The sequence below is a fragment of the Chaetodon trifascialis genome, chromosome 5 (genome assembly GCF_039877785.1).
Source record: "Chaetodon trifascialis isolate fChaTrf1 chromosome 5, fChaTrf1.hap1, whole genome shotgun sequence".
NCBI lineage: Eukaryota > Metazoa > Chordata > Actinopteri > Chaetodontiformes > Chaetodontidae > Chaetodon > Chaetodon trifascialis.
Window position 1 is genome coordinate 30,399,680 of NC_092060.1, and position 18,357 is coordinate 30,418,036.

Sequence of the window (18,357 nt, forward strand, 5' to 3'; positions counted from 1 at the left end):
AGTCATGCATGCAGTCATTCATCCTTTCACATTTGATTTGATTTTTGGTGCCACTGAATATTTGACTTTAAATAAATCATATTTTCAGAATTTGTTCATTTTTGATTGGTGTCAAATAGTTTTTCGTTCATGCGTTCATCCATATTTACTGCAAGAAGTTGTCATCTTTTCAATCATTCATTCATTCATTCATTCATTTACTCATATACATATTTGTACCTGTGTTTAGTTTAGCTTTATTATTTATTTATCTTTATATTTATTTCACTTCCTGTTCATTCATTCATTCATTCAAATTTTCTGAGAGAAATGATCGTGTTTTGTTTTCATTTGCTATTTTTTCCAGACACGTGTATTAATCCATTCATCTGTCACTCATTCATTCATTTATTCATTTACTCCTATTCATTACTTTTGTTATGTCATCTTAAGTTTTTATTCTGATAATGTAATAAAACATTTCCCCTCCTCACTTTCCCATCATGCCCTCCTCCTCCTCCCCCTCGGCCTCCCATCACCCCCCCGGTTTCCCATCATGCCTACCTGCGTCTCGGTCAGACACAGCCCGCTGGCCAGCTGCTTCCTCTCGGCTCCGACGACGTAGTGGTTCTTCTCGAAGGCTCGCTCCAGCCGCAGCAGCTGGGAGGGCGAGAACGCCGTGCGGATCCGTTTGGGCTTCCTGGAGAACGGGCCGTGGAGCAGGAGGTTCTCCGGACTGCTGTCCTCCCCTGGACACAAGACCAACACGGATCAGAGACCTGCTGAGGTGTCCTCAGACTGTCCTCAGGCTGAGAGGAGGACACAGGTGACAGAGATCTTAAGATAAGGTAAGATAAGATAAGATCTTTGGTCACAGCGTCCTCATGACGTCACCAGAGCCTCCGTGACATCACATACGTGTGTATGTGTGTGTGTGTGTGTGTGTGTGTGTGTGTGGAGTCAAACCGCAGCCTGAACTGTGACTCAGCGTTTGTCAGCATGACATCACACTGAACACTTCCTGACATCGACTCACGAACACGTCGGAAACCAAAAATGAACGTTTGTGAACAAAAATCAAGTTAAACATCAATAAATATGAAGGAAACAAAAAGAACAAAGTGGAGCAAAGAGGAAACACAGAATACTACTAATAATACTACTAATAATACTACAGGATGAAGCAATGAAGTTCCATGAAAAGTGATGATGAACCAATCAGTGCTCTGTCCTGGTACTCGCTGATGTAACAGCCAATCAGAAGGCAGCGGCTGTGAGTCGTGTTGGAGCGTCGGTCTGTCAGAACTGATTTCTGATCAGATGTTCTGTTTCTCAGCTGATCAGAAACTCTTCATCATCCATAAGAGTACTTTGAGAAACTGCACGAGTTGTACTTATACACAGACAGTATTTCTCAAGTGAACACAACGTATGACACGAGTACTTCTTCTCATAACAGTATTGGTAAAAGTACTCTAATGGACAGCAGTATTTTCAGAATCTGTACATGAAGTACACACACAGCTGCTTTTTACTCTGTACCCTGTGTACTTTTTTTTTTTTTTTTTTTGCTCTTTGTAGTACTTGCTGGCTGTAACAACTTCATTTCCCCAGAGCAGGATCAATAAAGTCTTATCTTATCTTAAATCCTAAAATAATCCAAATCGGCCTTTTTCCAAACTTTTCTTTTCAAACCTCGACAGTCAGCTTCAAACCTGAAGGATTCATCCGTTCATCTTTCATGTTTCACCTCCAGCAGATATTGATAAAGTTATTGGTGAATGCAGCAGCAGATCACCTTTATTGATTTAGTATTGATTTATTGATCTCCTCTGCTTTCTGTCTTTTTCCAGTAACTTCTCTTTATTTTTCTATTGTTTTGTTGATTTTTATTCATGTATTCATCAATAATCCTTCAGCTGTGTTCAGTTTGGGACTTGCAGTGTTTCCTGTTTTGATTTTTCAGGTATAAATAAAGTTGTATTGAATTATTAAAATGTGTCTCTGTGTGTGTTTTTTCTTTTGTTCTTTAGTTAAATTTTATTTTCTTTCATTTATTCAGTGATTGGATTTTTCTGTATATTTCCTGTTTGAGGCTTTCATGTAAATTAGACGTGAGCTCAGCTGATTGGTCAATTATTAAGATGAATTTTGTTAATTCATTAATTGTTTGACTCATTTTTCCTTCAGGACTGTCAAACGTTTGAAAGCAGCTTTTAAATGTCTGATTTTACGACGAATGTGGAATTTTTTCTGTGAAAATAAACTGAAAATCAAGATGTGACGATGTGAGCTTCGATTCTCATGATTGATCTTCTGATTGATCTCATGATTGATTGATCTTATTATTAGGGCTGTCGGTTTAACGCGTTAATTAGATTAATTAATTACACTGCAAATTAACGCGCTATAAAAATTAACGCAATTAATCACGAGTGGCAAGTCAATGCGCAAGCATTTTAAATTTGGCCCTTTGAGTGACCCGTAGGCTGCAGTGGCAGGTGACAGCAGACGTGGATGCGACAGCGGAGAGCGAGGCGAGCCTACTTGGACCTTTGAACGGCAAGTTTATTTATAAAAAGAACAAAGACGGGACTCTTAACAAGAACGCAGTGATTTGCACCTTGTGTAAAAAAGACTTTTCCTCTCACCGTAGCAGCTCCAGCCTGAATTATCATTTAAACCCTAAACATGTAGTTGCTGCTGGTGCCGCTAGTGCGACCGTGAGCTCACTGCGCCAACCCACAAAACGAATGAGCAGAGCCACGACGGAAAAACTGACAAACTCAATCGCAAAGTGTTGCTGCTGATTGCAGACCGATTTCAATCGTGGCAGACGAGGGCCTAAAAGGCGTTTCAGATAGCGTCATCTGACTCTAATTTCCAGCTACCGTTTTATTGCATTTTTGAATAATGCACCTGGCCTAATTGGTTTGCTGATGTGCTTGACCTTTTTTCTTTTGAATTTCGTTTATGAAGCACACTTCACCAATAAAAATGTGGATATCAGATCTTCTCTTCTTGGTGTATTCAGTTGATTAGTCATGCACTACAATTTTGTAATGTCCTAGAATTCAAATTCTTTATTTGGGGACCTTTAGCAGATATGAGATTAAAATGCGATTAATTAGATTAATTAATTACAAATCCTGTAATTAATTAGATTAATTTTTTTAATCGCCTGACAGCACTAGTTATTATTGATTGATCTTGTGATTGATGGTGTTTCACGTGAAATGAAACGTGTGATGGAAATAAAGTTTGTTTTTCACGTCTTGGAGTTTCGTCTTTATGTTTTCGTCCGATGACTCGAGTTACTTCACAGGATTCAGTTTAATAAGCAAAGAATAAAAAATACAGTACTAGTACAAGTACTGCTGTACTTTCAGCGACTGAACTTCTGCTGAACCAACTGAAATCGTGCGAGTGACTTCAGGTTGACTGAGGAGCTTGAGGCTAACCGGCGCTGCGGTTTGACCTTTCACCTCTGAGATCATCGCAGGTTAGAAAAACAAACCAGCCGGCTAGCAGCCATGTTGGCGTGCGGTCACAGCGAGACGCGTCGCTAAAATGGACGTTGAGTTTCTCTTTGTGTTCATGTGTTGCTTCATTTTTCCGACCGTTTATTGAAATCTCACGTAAATTTCTCAAATCTATTTTACATAAAAACAAATCCACGCTCGACTTCTTCTCAACCGCCGCGGCTCGGCTGAAAGGAGGCGCCGCTGCCGACACGCCACACGCAAAAGAGTCGGTTACTTGGCGGCTCGGAGGAGGCGAGGAGGACAATGATGGCGTGCAGACGGCAGACCCGCGCTCACGCCTTTTATCCAACGTTAGCGTCTCTGAAGTCACATTCATATGCAAACCGGAGCCGCAGCCGTGACTGACGGAGGCCGCCGGAGTCTCAGAGGAGCTCGGCTTGCAAATGCGACGGTTGATTTCTGTTGAGTGTCAAATAACCCGAGACGATGCGTCAATGTAACAACGACGGCGGCGAGTTTCCAGGCAGGTCGGAGGTCAGAGGCGGCATGACCTCGAGGCAGCGAACGCTCTGAGAGAACGAAAGCTCAGAAACTGGAACAGCGTCTGCTGACGTCGAGTCAAAGTTCTCCGTCTGTCCGGGTTCTTCTTCTTCTTCTGTTTCACTCTGCGTTTGTCCTCATAGAACCTGCAGACCTAAAATAAAACGACCGTCACGGACTTGAACAGCGACCTCGAGGCCTCGGCTGTGCTTTGCATCACAGTTCACACCTGGAATTTACCCATGATGCAACAGTGCAATGCAACGTGAGACCTGCTGGCAGTTCGGCTTACTTCATTCTATCACTGTGTCTTTATTCCCTTTTTCTAGGTTTGCTTCATTTTTAGTTGCTGTTTCTTTTTTCCGCCTGTGACTCGTTTTAGTTCGACTCCACCTGTCCGTCATCCATCACCTGTAGCTGCTAATCCCTCGCAGGGTCGGGGGGGGTCTGAGTCGACCCCGCCTGACAAACGACCGTTCATGCTGGAAGCTACGGCGCGACAGAGACTCGAGGGCTCGAGTCAAACGTTCGCTCTGAGCCTAAACCTCAGCTGAACAAAGAGGAAGAATCCGACTCGTGGCTTCGCTTTGACCCACAGATGTGAAAGCTGTTTGAAGCCTCTCATGACGTTTAGTTTGAAGGTTTTGACCCTTTTAACGGCGCAGCTGACAGACTGGAAGCAGCTAACGCCGGTCAACCCTCCAGACGCAGGTCTGAAGAGCCGACGCGAGGCCGCAGAGCCGAGCGCTTCGCCAGACGTTTGCTCCACATCACTTCTCATCTTCAGCCTTTTACATTCTGCCTCGCGTTTCTTCACATCTGCATGAAACTTCGTCCGCAGCACAACATCACGTCTATTTCTGTTTCTCTCTGTCACTTCGTTTCAGCTGTTTTCAAACCGAACGTGTTAATGACTGCAAAATATCAGCAAATGGAAATAAAATACACGTGCTTCCCTTCAGACACGTTTCCCCTCAGATAAACCTTCACTGCGTCACATCCAACCGAACTTTCTGAAGGTTTGAGGCGCAGACAAATGAACTTTAAAGAAACATCACGACAGATTTCTGCGGAGACGCCGTCGAGTCGCTCTGAAATCAGAGCAAACAGCGTGTGACGTCCATTCAGACATCATGACACGCCTCCTCTCATCCACCTTTAAGCTCCATGCTGTCAATCACAGTCACAGCGTGTGAAGCAGGCGAAGAGGCCAAAACTCCGTCTGTCCGTGAACACAACTGCTGCCTTTCATGTTGTTTCTTCATCGTAGGAAAGTTAAACTTCTCGTGATTCAATCGATGCAATTGATTTTAAAATACAACTGACAGCAAGTTCAATCAACAACAAACAAACAAACAAACATGATTGAGTGGGTGTAGCTCTCGAGATTGGCTTCTGCACTCTGACCTTTTGATTGACACCTCTCCCTTTTCATCTGGACAGCCGATAACAGCCAATGAGAGGCCACTCGAAAAAGACTTTCCTCGTTCTCTTTCATGTAAAGATCGAGCCAATAGCAACCCGTCGCTCAGATGACTGACACTTCATGCAGCCAATGAAATTCTGAAAACGAGCTCTTCAATCAGTTCAGTTTGAACAGTTACACAGGATTTGAGATGATAAATATATTAAAATATGAAGATATTTAGCCTAAATATGAAGGTGGATGATCTAAATATTCATTGTCTCATTTAAATTTTAGATGTTTCTCAGTAAACCATCTTTTTTGGACAACAAACAGACATTTCATTAGAAAACTGCATGTAAAATATTGATTTTCTGAGGTCTTGTCACCAGTCAGGACCAGCTCTCAGCTCGCTTTGGATCAGTGTTTCAGGCTCATTTAAACGGGTGGAAAAGGGTTAAAAATGTCAATTTAGCTGCAAAACAAAAGGACAGCAGAGACGAGGACATACTTCACGTCAGCGACGCTTCACCGACGAACGGCTTCAGCTGCTGTGATGACAGAAGAAGAAGAAGGAGTGAAGAATGTAAACAGAAGCTGGTGATGAAAGGAGAGATGATCAACTACGAGCTGTCAATCAAACGGGCAGATCACTGCTAATGCTAACGCTAACAACCCAGTTCTTCTTCTACTGTGTTACACACACATCACAAACAGTAAATACATCACTTCCTGTGCAACAGGAAGGACAGAGACGCATGCAGAGGAGCTCCAACATGGAGGAACATGAGGAGGAGGAGGAGAAGGAGAAGGAGGGGGAGAAGGAGGGGGAGGAGAAGGTGGAGAAGGAGGAGGAGGTCTGCTCTTGTGTTTCTCATCTCATACTCTGTCATTTAAAAAAGTGAGGGGAGGAAGAGGAGGGAAAACAAAGAGGAAGATGTGAAGCAAGACAAAGAAGAAGAGGAGGAGGAGGAGGAGGAGGAGGAGGAGGTCAAGAGGCTGAAACAAAAGGTTCCCTGAAGAGTTTTTGACCTCCGGTAGCCTCGACGAGCTGAGGAGCAAGTCCTCATTTGTCTTCACACCAGGTGACGATGACTCCACAAACAAAGGCGGGGATGAAGAAGAAGAAGAAAATCCTGCATTTTCACTGTCAGAGAGGAAGAGAAGCAGGAGGAGGATGGAGACAGGACTTTTAAGAGACAGACACGTGTCAGACCTCCTCGTGACGGAGGAGACGCACTCAAAGGGAGGCGCTCACATCATGTCAGGACTGTTAACTGCTCCTCTGTTTCCACATCTGAAAGGAGGAGCAGCAAAGAGAGGAGGAGGAGGAGGAGGGGAAGGCGTGAACGAGGAGGAAAAGACGCCAAAAATGTTCATATCAGCGAGAAAATGTTAAGAGAGGAGGAGGAGGAGGAGGAGGAGGAGGAGGAGGAGGAGGAGGAGGAGGAGGAGGAGGAGGAGGATGGTTGTTGGGGCAGATGGCACATCAGGTTCCCCTGGCACTGAAAACAAGTCCAGACCTGACGGAGAGTGTGTGTGTGTGTGTGTGTGTGTGTGTGTGTGTGTGTGTGTGTGTGTGTGTGTGTGTGTGTGTGTGTGTGTGTGTGTGTGTGTGTGTGTGTGTGTGTGTGTGTGTGTGTGTGTGTGTGTGTGTGTGTGTGCGGTCTGCACTAACACACTCCTCCTCCTCAGTATATTTAATGAACCAGAGGCTCCTTTAACAGGAAGAATGTGTGTGAACGTTGACGTCGCTCAGATCATGAAAAGCGTTCGTTCGTTCGACTCGTTGATCCGCCGCAGAGAGAAAAGAGGACGCAGACGCAGCCAATGAGACGAAGGCTCACCGACTGATCAATCAACCCATCGATCCGCTGATCCGTCAACTGAATCACTGACTGTAACGAACCACAACTGAGTAACAGCACAAAAGAATCTCCTGCACAATATTCATCTGCTGCAGGAGGAGTTTTCCTGTGTGTACATTTACACAGGTACTGCACTCAGTACTGCACTCAGTACTGCACTTTTACTCCACTACATTCATCTAACAGCTTTAGTTATTAGTTACTCTATAAATTTAAAATTTTGAGGAGCTTTGGACCAAACAGACATGGTGAAGACGTCACTTTGGACTCATTGAGACCACATTTCTCACTGTTTTCACAAAGCAAACGATCAGAGACAAGAGGACAACAGACACAGGGGACACAATGATCTAAAGAGACAAGAGACAAGAGGACAACACACACATTACTGCACTGAATGAGTAATTGTACTGTGTGGTACTTTTATCACTGCGTTCTCATTGTTTACTCATCCAATTAGCCGATACGCTAACGTAGCTAGTGGTGTTGATATGATATGATTGACAGCATTTAGCATCAATCGGCGCTCAAAGCTGAAAACTCACAAAAATAAAAACGATGGCGAATCAGAGCGACGCAGGAAACTGAAGAAGAAGAAAGAGTCAGATTTAAAATGTGAAGAAGAGTGAAGCCTCGAGTCAAGAAGAAGAAAAGCACAAGGAGAAAAGAAGAGAAGAAGAAGAAGATGAAGCACAGGAGGAGACAACAAGGAAGAGGACAGGAGGAAGAGAAGAAGGGAAAAATGCAAAAAGAAAAGAGGAAAAGAAGAAGAAGACAAGAGAAAGAAGAGAAGAAGAAGACAAAGAAGAGGAAGAGAAGAAGAAGTGTGCAGAGGTGAAAGCAGCGAGTGGACATCAGCTCGTCTCGTCTCTGATCGTCACACTGACAGCTCGTCACACCTGGACTGTTAATCACTTCCTGTTTGATGTTTTTAAATCAGAGAAGAAGTCCTTCATCCTGCGCAGCAACAAATGGACCATTTCCTGTTTGCTGGTACGACCGATGGCGAGAGTTCACAAACTCAAGCTTTCTGTTAAAGACGCGTTTTTAAAGATTCAGCTCTGAGACGACAGGAAGTCAGACAGGAAGTCAGACAGGAAGTGATGAACTCATTTCTATCACGTGTGTTTGGCGTACAGAATCACAGAAAAAAGCCTTTAATCTGAAGAGCTGAATGTGTGTGTGTGTGTGTGTGTGTGTGTGTGTGTGTGTGTGTGTGTGTGTGTGTGTGTGTGTGTGTGTGTGTGTGTGTGTGTGTGTGTGTGTGTGTGACATGCAGCATTCAGCCTCTTAAACTTCACAAACTGACTTCCTGCTCGGACCCTCTCTCGAAGCTCCGCGGCCCCGTTGGGGCCCACAGCCGCAGATTGACAAACCTCCACGTTAAGGTTACTCATGCAGGAAGTGAAGACGTCACACTGAAACCAGGTATCGACCCCGAAATGACTGGAAGTGTTTGTGAAGTTCAACCAGCTTTGATGTTGTTAATATTATTATTAGCGCTGATTTTATTTTATTTTTAATCTTAATTTAGACTAAAAATCAGAAAAGAAGAATTCATCTTTTATTTCATCTCAAAAGCTCTGAATTATCAGAAGCCGGAGATACGAGGTTTTCACTGGAGAGCAGCCATCAGTAACATCTGACTTCCTGATTCAGATCGTTGTTTAATTTACAGACAAAGAAGAAGAAGAAAACCTAAAAACTGAACTTCAGTCTGAAGATTAAACCTGATGAAATTAATTCTAAAAAACATTAAATATTTTAATCTTAAAGAAAAAGTGCTGATGATGAAGATGATGAAGAGGATGAAAAATTAAACTTGATGCCTGACGCTTGAGCAGGTGAGGAGGGTTAATGTTCCAGACCAGGACCAGGACCAGGACCAGGACCAGGACCAGGACCAGGACCAGGACGGCTGCTGACGTGGTTCAGGTGTCGATAAAGCTCATTTGAATCTGATCGTGTCACTTTGTTCTGATAGACGTGTAAAATGATGCAGCTGGTTTCAACATTTCCCCCATAGAGCTTCAATGACGGAGAAATATTTTTATTCTCTAATTACAATAAAAATCCTCAAAATGATTCAGATATTCCTAAAATATCTCATCTCTAATTTTATTTCTTTAATAATAACTAAATGTTTATTTTGTGTTTCTTCATAAATGTATTTTGTTTTCTGTTCATATAAAAATTTAAACATCATTAAAATTTCCTTTTTCACGTCATTAATTTGTTATTAGTTGTTTTAGTTTTTATCACATAAAATCATAATTTTCTCTTTAATTCAATGCAGAAAAATCGTCATTCTCTCCGACATCTTTTTTTATTGTTTATTATTTCTAAAAATAAATCATCGAATTCATCTGTTTTGTCTGCTGGGTCGCGGCCGCACGTTGACAAACTCTGGATCGATTGTTTTGATCAGTTCTTTGACTGTTTTTTTTTTTGTTTTTTTTCTTAAAAACACATTAATGAGACTTTGTGTCGAAACGCCGAAGCTGACGTCATCAAACGTTAATAAATCAGATCGATCAAACAGCTGAGATCAATCAGAGCCGCTCATCAAAAATGATTTTCAGACGTCAGTTTGTTTCCGCGCGTGAAGAAAAGATTTCAGTTAAAGTTTCAAAATTCATAAGAATTCATTTAAAGAAAAAAATGAACAGAAAATTTTCGCGTATTGAAGAAAAAAATCCAAAGTATTGAAAACAGTTTGGCCCCTGAAGAGAAACTGAAGTGAAGCTGAAACAGTTTGAAGTTTATCAGCAGCTGAAGATTCACGAGACAGAATCTCATATCAACACCTGAGAGAGAAACACAGCACGTCAGAAAAATTAATAAAAAAATAAAATGAAATAAAATAAAATAAAAAAAAACTTCGCGTCCGACTTTTAGAGGAAATTCACCTCAAAGAGTTCACGAGGAGAAACTGGTCGTTTGAAACGTTTTTCCTTGTTTCTCCTGAAAGCAGCAGGAAGATTTAATGGAGCTCAAAGTCAGAAACCATCAGAAACAGCAGCCCGCGTTTCCACTGCACCATCTTCATCTTCATCTTCATCATCATCATCATCATCATTATTATTGACATTATTATTCTTATTATCATTATTGTCATTAGAGCAAAACTGCGGAAACATTCCAGGAAATATTGCTACAGGTTTGAGCGCGCGCTGACAAAAGCAACAGATCTCGCTGGAGGTGTGTGTGTGTGTGTGTGTGTGTGTGTGTGTGTGTGTGTGTGTGTGTGTGTGTGTGTGTGTGTGTGTGTGTGTGTGTGTGTGTGTGTGTAGTTATTTCCTCAGAATGTGTGAGAAGCTTTAATGGAGAAGAAGAAGAAGAAGACTGATGACAGAAAATGTTGCAGCAGAAGAAGAAACAACCAACGAGGAAAGAGAAGAAATGAAAACATGAACATGAATTAAGATTAATTAATAAAATCAAATCGATGAGTGCTTCAGGATGAAAACAGTCAAATGATCCAATTCTCCAATAACTGACCAATAATATCATCGATGATCAGTCAGAATTCAAGGTCTAAAACTGCCACTCAAATACTGCAGTACAACTACTATGAAATACTTTCTACTGCTAATAATACCACCACGATACTAACATATTCATTATTAATAATCATCACATCATTTTTATTTTTACAGAGGAGTAAGCTGCTGACACATTATGTTATTATTATTATTGTTGTTGTTGTTGTTGTTGTTTTGTTTTTGTTGTTATTATTGGCATTATTATTCTCTTATTATTGTTGTTGTTGTTGTTAGCATTATTATTCTTTTATTATTGTTGTTGTTCTTTATTCTTCTTCTTCTATTACTCTTATTATTATTATTATTATTATTATTATTATTATCATTAATATCATTCTTTTTATTCTTATTCTTATTATCATTATTATTAATATTGTAGCAGAAGATGGAAAATAAGAGAAAAGAATAAAACATTTGCCAAAGAGAAGAAAGAAAACTGAAAGAAAAATCCAGATTTTAAAGATTTTCTCTTATTTCTGGAATTGATTGTGATATTACTGCAACACACTCATTCAGAGGCACGCGGGCTAAACAAATACTGAATTTTAGATCAATAAAAAAGACTTTAAAAATAATAATTTTAGACAGAAAAGTGGTTGAAATCAGAGAAGAACACAAACACCCGCTGGAGAAAAACCTGAACGCGTAAAATGAGAAGAGAAGAAGAAGAAAACACTTCAGAGCAGAATAAAAATAAGGAGCCCCCCCGTCCCTCCTCCCGGCTCACCTTGGAAGCGGTGGCCCAGGTACCGGCTCCGCAGCACCCAGGGGTAGAAGTTGAGCGCGTCCCGGTGCTGCGGGCTGAAGAAGCTCTGCGGGGGGATCTGCAGCGGGTGCAGCGGCAGCCCGCCGGGGCTCTGCGTGTGCGTCCCGGGCTCCTGGAGCACCAAGTCCGGCCCGGCCGAGTACAAAGTCCTCCCGCTGCTCCCCTGGAAGCAGGAGCCGAAGACCCCGGCGGCGGCGGCGGGGTGCAGAGACTCCGGGAACCTGAGCGCCGTGGGCCGGATGGGCTCGTCCCCGGAGCCGCCGCGGCTGATCGCCTCCTTCCCGACCAGAGACTCTATGGTGAAGCATTTCTTGTTATTGCTGTGCTGGAACATTGTAAGCACCTGGAGAGGAGCGCGTGAGGAAGATGAAGGTAGTAACAAAGCGGCGTCCAGTTAGTCCAGTTCCTCGGACTGGGCAGCTCAGAATCCCAGCTCCCCCCGGAGAGCCATAACTCTCCGCAGAAGTCCGCCTGTGCGTAAAAGCCGTGCGCAATTCCTGATTTGTGCACCTGGGAGCGGGAGAAGTTTCCCCTCACCTGTGTCCGGGGCGGTGTCTCTGGCCGCAGCGCGCAGGAGAAAAACCACAAACTCCTCTCAGAGTGTCCGGTCAAAGTGCAGCGCGGATCCTCCGAGCTGCAGCCGGGTTGGAGCGCAGGGCGGCGGGGCTGCGGGCGCTGATCAGTCGGTGTCTCCTCGCGTCTCCTGCCGCCGCATGCTGCAGTGTGAGCCGGGAGTGTCTGTCAGTCAACAGGCTGCGGGGAGATACCTGCCCTGCCCTCCCTGCAGAGGTGCGCCGAGCATGCGCAGAGGCCACCTTTCCGACAGCCATTTTGTTGATCGAGTGGGTGACGGTGAGGAGGAAGAGGAGGGTGATGATGATGGTTTGCAGCCTGCGGCCTACATTAATCACCAACAGTCACCTGGAGATCATTCTTCTATAAAACTGATAAAGTCAGAGGCAGAAAGTAACGAAGCTGACATTTACTCAAGTACTGCGGGTCAGTACCTGCTGGGCATACTTGTACTTTACTCGAGTATTTCAACTTCTTTGTACTTCTACTGCACGGCAGTTTTTTGAGTGGTTTGGCCTGTTTAACACATTCAGATCAATAATAATAAAAACAACCAATAAATTAAAGATGATGTCATTAAAATTAAGTGATGAACACGTTCGTGCATCAATAATTAAAATCGAACATAATCAATATTACTTTAAGTGTATTTTGATGTTAATACTTCTGTACTTTTACTCTTTGCTTTGTGGTATTTTTACTGAAGTAATAGTCGGAGTACTTCCTCCTCTGCTCCTTCATGATTATCAGTGACATCACGTTATTTTAATATTACAACAAACCGTCTTCATGAACATTAAACTCACATTTTTTCTTTTCTGATATTTTTCTGGATTCTTCCTCTGATGTTGAAATTTTTATTATTATTATTTTTATTATTATTTATTGTTTTTTATTTGATCTCAAGTCCTCTGACTGGACGGACGAAGATGGTGTCAAATGTCTTCAACAACTGTGTGAAGTGACTGTCAATAACAATAATGCTGATGATCATTTCTAGTTTCTGGTCACAGGGATCAATAAGAAGCAGGGACGTCCTGATCATGTCCGAAATGAAGGATTTAAAGCTCCTTTTAATCGTTATTGACTGTTATTGGTCCGTTTAATCTGAAACGTCGCTTTAAAATGGTGCATTTTCATTGGCTGCGATCCTCTAAAGGCCTGTTAGAAATGTGTCTGGAAATCAATCTGAAAAGGATTTTTAGCATTAATTGATTTTTTTAATCGTTTATTATAAGTGAAAAATGATCAAGACGGCGTCTTCAAACGTTCAGTTTAAAAAAAAGACAAAAACAGCAGAAAGCAGCTTTCGTGTTCGTGTGAGAAATTTTCCTCTGTGATGAAACACGATGAACACATGAATTCAGTTACAACTGAGTCGAATTTAAAAGAAGAAAAAACATCAGTGGACTTCCTTCGACTCAGTGTGTGTGTGTGTGTGTGTGTGTGTGTGTGTGTGTGTGTGTGTGTGTGTGTGTGCGTGTGTGCGTGTGTCACTCTAAGCGACAGGTCAATTGACACAGAACAAGACAATTGACCCCGGGGTCAAAGGTCAGAGGAAGCCTCCCTCTCTTAATCACAGCTCTGTTCGCTGGCACTTCAGACCAAGCGAGTCGAGACAGAGATCGTCCAACGAGGCTGAGCTCCGCTCCTTCAGAGTAACTGAGTACATGTACTCGAGTACTTCAGCGGCCGTAAACAGCTCAGAGGCAAACACTGAATTTAAATCAACGTTTTACTTCACGACACGGATCATCAGAGACAGGACGTTATTCATTTATTTATGAGATGAACACATGAATGCATCAATCATCCAGTAATATTTATTTGAACTCGTTATAGTGAGTACTTTTACTTTTTATGTATTTTGATTTACTTTGCACTTTTTCTTCAGTAAAAGTTTGAATCTACAGTATTTCTACTGAAGGAGTTCTTCTTCCTGATCCACATCGTCTCTGCCGTCCGTCCCTCTGTCCGTCCCCCGGTCCCTCAGCGCTTCAATCGATCAGTTATGGATCAGGTATCAGCAAGAAGTTCACAGTTTGAGAGTGAAACATGGAGGATCTGAACAGACGTGGGCGAGGCGTCTCACGGCCAGCTTTGAGAAACCTTCACGAGCCGCAGAAGCCTCCGCTGACGGGGCGTCGCCCAACGCTGACGTTGATGAATTGTTGGTTTCTTTGTAGATAAAAGAGTTTGGTCTGTACCAGCTCTATATGGAAAGTGTCCTGAGACAACTTCTGTTGTGATTTGGCGCTATACAAATAAAATTGAATTGAATTGAATTGAATTGACGGACAGCTGTTCAGCCGCTCTGATTGGAGGACTTAATGGAATAAAGTAGCAGAGACCTGAAGACCAGCAGAGACCTGAAGACCAGCAGAGACCTGAAGACCAGCAGAGACCTGAAGACCAGCAGAGGCCTGAAGACCAGCAGAGACCTAAAGACCAGCAGAGACCTGAAGACTAGCAGAGACCTGAGGAGCTTTGAACAGACTCAGAGATCTGCAGGAGAGACACTGGACGACACGATGGACGTACTGACGTCTGTCCTGAACAGACATTTGAATGAGCAGAAAGAGAAGAGACCGTGAATGTTGACTCTGTGAGGCGTTCGCTGGCATCGTGTTGTTTGGAGTTTCGTGTTGTTTTGCCTCTGTTCATCCTGTCGTGAAGGTTCAGGCTTCGTTTCACGTTCACATCCTGAAAAGTCGTCAGTGACGTGAAACATGACGCAGCGTGTCCACTTTCAGACATTAAACCAGCGTCCAGAGCGCTTTGACAGCCTTCACCTGCCGCCAGGTGAGTGCTGCTCGCCGTGTTTGTTGGACTCAAACCGAGCGCTGAAGGAACGCTCATGTTGACAGGAGAAGAGGACGCGTCTCTTTAAGCGCCACGTTGTGCTGTGGGACTCGTGTCTCGTCACCTCTGCGTCCCACTCCACCCACGCAGCCTGGACTCGAACCTTCCTGTGCAGCTTTGGACCTGGAGGACAAATGCCAGCCCATTCAGGGGTCTCTAATTGTGGCCCGGGAAGCCGCACAAAGCCCCCCTGCCTCCCGCCTCAATGGGCTGCCCCGCGGAGGCCCGTGTGAACCGCGGAGCCCTTTCTCCTCCCCATCCTGCCTCAGTGTGTCGCCCCGCTCCGCCGCCCCTCCACATGTTAATTAATAGGCCTCACTGGCAGATTTGGATCCCGCTCGCTTTGATTGAAGGCGGCCATTAGCATCTATTAATTCTGCCTCTGGCGCTTTATCGCCGGCTCTGAAAGGAGGAATTAAGTGGTGTGAGGCATTGTGGGGGCTCGGGGTGTGAGGCTGAGTTAAGATGTGATTATTGTCCCCGCAGCCTGGAGCCAGCTAACTGCTGCTAAGCCCTCTTGAAAGTGAAGGGGCGACTCCTCTCATTAGAGCCCAACAAGGGAAAGATATTAACAGGAAATAACTGCAAATTTCTTTTCTCCACGTCTAATCTCTGCTCTTTATGCTGCGCGAGAAAAGCACACTTAAAAACGTAAAGAGGGGAGCGCGAGCGACGCGGCGACAGTGACCATACGCTCGTCCGGACGACGGATTTCGCTCTGTTTTTCTAAAAGCTCGCGTTTAATTGGCCGAGGAGGAGCAGCTGCGGAAAGGTCAAACATGGCCGCCTCTGGTTCGCGTTCGGCTCGTGGTTTCTGGTTTCAGGCGCAAAGACTCGAAGCAGCAAACAAGCTTCAGGCGACCTCTCATCACTCATTCGTTAGAGCAGGAAGCAGGGGGCGTGGCCGCTGCAGCGCCTCCTGCTGGTCACAGAGAGAAATGAAACGTTCAGTCTGAGGGATGAACACGTCTGGTTTCCTTTCCTTCAGCAGAGAGTTCAGAGGAGGAGGAGGAGGAGGTTCTTCACATCCACAGCGCCACCTTCACGCCGCCTCCATCCTGGAATCCAGGTTTCTTCTTCTTCTCTATTTATTCGTTATTGTCCTTGCATTTCAGGTATCCGTCGAGCGTTTGTTTGAACACGTTGAAGACATCGTCCTGCAGGCCTGCGGCGTCGCAGATTCTCAGTTTGCGTCGTCACTGACGGCTCGCAGTCGCACCGCCTCCACCCGTCTCCAGCCTCCATGTGCAGAAGGTGAAGCTCTGCCTCAGTGAACAGCTGACGGTGAAGGAGGCTCCAGCTGTGGCAGCGGACTTCAAACTGTCGCTCAAAGGTTTGAAAAGTTTAAGGCTGCAGGATGAAAAGCTGCTGTTTCCTCTGTGCAATGCATTGTGGGAGAAGAGGTCGATCAGGCCAATCAGCGTCTGAGTTTCCAGGACGAGTGAGGCATCGAGCTCAGGTGTTTGTCAGCCGTCAAACACTCAGTGTGACGTGACCATCGCATCAGCGTCTGCAGCATGAGCACCAGCGTGACGAACGGACCTCTGCTCTCATTAATGTGTTCATGTTAATGTGTTCATGTTAATGTGTTCACATGAATGTGTTCATGTTAATGTGTTCACGTTAATGTGTTCATGTTAATGTGTTCACATGAATGTATTTTCTCTGGGCAGTAACTTTCACTCAGTGAGTCGCTGAGCAGCTGTTTGTGTCTGACGCCCCCTGGTGGCCGCAGCGCTCACTGACAGCTGCTCCTTCAGCCTCTGAGTGTGTGTGAAGTGTAGAAACACGTCGTCATTTCCTCTGTTCACACGCTCACACGGTCGCTCTGCTTCAGGTGTGTCCAGGTGTGAAGAGCCATGGGAACACTGTGACATGACAGCAGAGGCTGTGACCCATGACACACACACACACACACAGACACACACAGACACACACACACACACACACACACACAGACTGCAGAGCCTGAGTCACACACACGCACTCACTCACTCACTCTCTCACTCTCTCACACACACACCAGTGATTGAAGTTAAATTCAGTTTCTCCTGAAGCTGAAAAACTCACTTCCTGTTGGAAGTTTTGTGTTACAGCAGTTTATCCTCTGCAGCACGCTAACACGCTGCTGTTAGCAGATGATCGTAGTTTAGCATGTTAGCATGCTAACATTAGCTAATTAGCTGAGTGCTGCAATTACCGTGATGAAACGTCCGGGGATCATGAAGTGTCTCTGTGCAGTTCATCCTGAGGGGACCACGAACGTCTGAGCGTCGGCCTCATGGTGGCGCTAGAGGAGCAGGCAGAGGATCGCAGTTATTCACATTCATCCTCTGGAGAACGTTTCAACTCTTCATGCAGTTTAATAAATGTGGTGTTTGGTTGGATGTTTGGCCACATGATGTACATCTAACCTCAGCCCCTCAGGACGTGATGCTGGCTGCCGGCGGGCTGCAGCGCCCCCGACAGGCCGATCACAGACAGGCGGTGAGTTCACTCATTCACTCCCAGCGTGTCTCTGTGTGGTATAATAATGAGGTGATCTGCTGTCAGCGGGCCGTCAGAGCTGCAAACATCACGGCGTCCTTCAGCTCCTCATCACACAAAACCGACAAATAAAAGGTCAAAACATCAGCAGGGGTCAAAGTTCACTGGCCTCCACTCTGACATCAGCTGAGAGTCTCCAGAGGCTGAAGGAAAAACTGTGGTAGAAACTCCACAGGTTCAATCCCAGCAGAGACACCAGCACTGTCCTCTGCTGCCACCTAGTGGACACACGTGTGCATTACACAACCTGACCGTAACGCTTCAGTATTCAGATCCTTTAAAGTACTAATATACACAGTACAATTACTCTGTTACAAATAAAAGTCCTGCATTGAAAACTTCACCTCAGTAACTTTAAGTATAATGAGGAAAAAGTACTTCAAGTAACAAAGTACTGAGTGCAGTAAAGTGTCCCCTGTGTCTGTTGTCCTTTTGTCTCTGGTCTCCTCAGTCATGTCTCAGCAGGACGTTCCTGTTGGAGTTGGCTGAGGTGGAGCTCAGCTTCAACTGTGTTAAATGCAGCAGGAGAACACCTCCATCCAGAAGGTCAGGAGGAGACAGAGAAGAAGAAGAAGAAGAAGAAGAAGAAGAAGAAGAAGAAGAAGAAGAAGAAGAAGAAGAAGAAGAAGAAGAAGAAGAAGAAGGAGGAGGAGGAGGAGGAGGAGGAGGAGGAGGAGGAGGAGGAGGAGGAGGAATTAGCAGGGAAGAAGAAGAAGAAGAAGAAGAAGAAGAAATTCTTCTCACTGCGGCTCCAGAATTCCACCCTGAACCAAACTGCACGTGTGTC

The 18,357-nt window shown here is 44.5% G+C and overlaps 1 protein-coding gene across 1 annotated transcript in view; it reads right to left on the minus strand.

Moving 5' to 3' along the window:
• emx3 (empty spiracles homeobox 3) overlaps nucleotides 1-12,247 on the minus strand; it is a 15,814-nt gene extending 3,567 nt beyond the window's left edge. Inside the window, exons 1-2 of the mRNA XM_070962828.1 lie at nucleotides 11,550-12,247; nucleotides 544-728 (exon numbers count right to left, since the gene is read on the minus strand). Coding sequence (XP_070818929.1) covers nucleotides 544-728; nucleotides 11,550-11,922 — 558 coding nt within the window. The 5' untranslated portion in view covers nucleotides 11,923-12,247. The remainder of the gene's footprint in view (nucleotides 1-543; nucleotides 729-11,549) is intronic.
• Nucleotides 12,248-18,357: the final 6,110 nt, after the last annotated feature.